At 47.8% G+C, this 2,297-nt stretch overlaps 1 protein-coding gene and 1 pseudogene across 1 annotated transcript, besides 1 other annotated feature; both read left to right on the top strand.

Annotated features, from left to right (window-relative positions):
* Nucleotides 1-884, top strand: Tc00.1047053508795.10 (annotated as a pseudogene; the record flags this gene model as incomplete).
* Nucleotides 1-2,297: a sequence feature (heterozygous, non-Esmeraldo-like haplotype).
* Nucleotides 1,095-2,297, top strand: Tc00.1047053508795.19 (protein kinase, putative; the record flags this gene model as incomplete). Its single annotated transcript, XM_797582.1, has 1 exon — nucleotides 1,095-2,297. A coding segment is annotated over one exon (1,203 nt), but the record flags the coding sequence as incomplete, so codon positions are not given.

The raw sequence follows: 2,297 nt of genomic DNA on the forward strand, positions 1-2,297 counted from the left end.
TTGGTTGAGCGTCGCCACTGCGGTTAAGTTCTGTTTGGCTTCCATCGAATTTCTCATGGCGGAGAGAAAAGAGGCAGCGAAAAACTTTTGTTCGCTATGCTCAAGATCGACCCGTCCTGGGAAGAGTGTTTTTCTGGAAGGTTCAGCGACATCCGTACCCATCACATCCATACGCGGCACAACTGGGGATCTCGGGAAATGGCTACGTGCCGCTCTGCTTGGAGTGCGAAGGCATTTTTCCAACCCTATTTTCTCCATCGCCCGGTGATGTTGTGTGCATCGAAAAGGATACAGACATGTTTTGCAGTGGTCGGTGTCGTGCGGCCTTTTATATTAAGCGTTCCGGATCTGTTGCTCGAAGAAGTCTCCGAGAGGCTGATAAAGGCATTTGTTTTCACTGCCAGGTTGATTGCGAGATGCTCTGTTCATTGCTAGGGGCCGCAACGACATGGAAAGAGCGAGAAGCCATTTTGGACCGTATGCATCCGCAGATGCGGCAACATCCGGCACTTTTTAGGCGAATTGTCGAAAATCCAGTTGCCGGAAACATCTGGAATGCAGATCACATCTTGCCTGTGAGTCAGGGCGGAGGTGAGGCGACTATGGACAACCTCCAAACCCTCTGCGTGGCGTGTCATGCGGAGAAGACAATGTGTGAGTCGAAAATTCGACACAAAGACGCTTTTAAGGGGAGCTACCGTACCACGGTGGATCTCTACAGACATCGTCTCACGGTGAAGGGCCCACGCCGTGTGACGGCAGAACGTTTGCTGTTTTTGAAGGAACAAGTCTTGTACTTTGCCCTGCACCTTTTTTTTTGTGTGTGTCTTTTTCCTTTGGGGTTCCACCGGACCACGATCCCGTTTTTTTTTTTTTTGACATAAATTTGATGTGCTTTTACTCCTTTTCTCTTTTCTGCACCTTCTCCTTTGCACGCTCCAAGAAGGTTCATAACAAAAATAACAACGACAAACGACGGCGACACACCGATAAAGTGAGGTGCAGAGTCACGGGGGGGAAAAAAAAGAGAAAAAAAGAGGAAGAGAGAAGGAAATAAAAGGAAGCAACAAGTCAAAGCATCGTATTAATTTTTTATGGTTTTTACTGAGGAATGCTCCAACACAAGTTTTATTTTCGATATTATAGCTGAGGGGCAGACAGAGGTCAGTGACGTCATAGAGGATGAGATTGAGTTTTTGAAGCAGAACTATGACGGCATTGAGGTTGTGAAGCTCGAGGGATTCTATCCGAAAGTTTTACTCACCCTTGAGGCAGAGTCAAACCCAAGGCATCGTGTGGTGCTTGAGGTTGCCATTGTTGCCGGGTACCCTTTTGTTGCCCCCAGAGTGCGGCTCCGAATCCCAGAAGGGGTCACGCCCGGGAGCATCGGGGCGCTGGATGAGTCGGGGGCGCATCAGATTCAGGCAGATATTCGAGAAGCCATCAGCCCCTGTCTTCTTGTTGGCGCCCCTTGTATAATGCAGATCATCTCAGTGGTGGAGAGGGTGCTATCTAACGGCATTCAACGTTCATGTACACCAACTCATGTGAAATCTACCGACACTGTGGAACATCCGCCTTCCCAGACGACAATGAAGACGCGGGAAGTTATTAAACTCTGTGTTCTTTTGCTTCATTTACTCAATAAATGTTGCCATCTGAGGGATCCTGAATCCATGGAGGAGGCCAAAAGCAATTTTCATATACTGGGCCATTACTTGATAAATGACGTGAAGGTCATACCGAAAAAGCTACAAAAATGCATACCTTGGAAGTACGATTATACACAGCGCGCTTTTAGCGAAGAAGTTCGAGAATCTATGGATGGGTCAGACATCATTACCAAGTGGTTCTGGTCACATGAAGAGAGGAGTGGCACCTTTCAAAACATTTTACCTGGAAGGTACAAGAACGAATTTATTCAGCAACGCATGCTGGGTTCTGGCGGATTTGCCCCAGTTTTTGTTTGTCGAAAGAAAGTGGATGGCCGTCTTTATGCTGTCAAGAAGATTCTTACCAAGAAAGACCAATCGGAAAAAGTCCTGAGGGAGGTTCAGAGTTTGGCGGCTCTCAGCCATAAAAATATTGTTCGCTACTATGACGCATGGATGGAACCCGGATGCGACGAGGATCTGATAAACTATGCTGCTACTCTTTCAGAAGAAGAGACGGAGAGCAGCGAGGCAGGGAATTTTGAGCTCTCGGGCACCAAGGCGATTTCACCGTGTTTTTGGGACGACTGCTCAGACACGTGCAGTGAGGAAGATTCATCGAGCGATAAAAGTTGCTCCTCAACC

This window comes from Trypanosoma cruzi, genomic scaffold (assembly GCF_000209065.1).
Source record: "Trypanosoma cruzi strain CL Brener 1047053517061 genomic scaffold, whole genome shotgun sequence".
In the NCBI taxonomy this organism is placed as follows: domain Eukaryota; phylum Euglenozoa; class Kinetoplastea; order Trypanosomatida; family Trypanosomatidae; genus Trypanosoma; species Trypanosoma cruzi.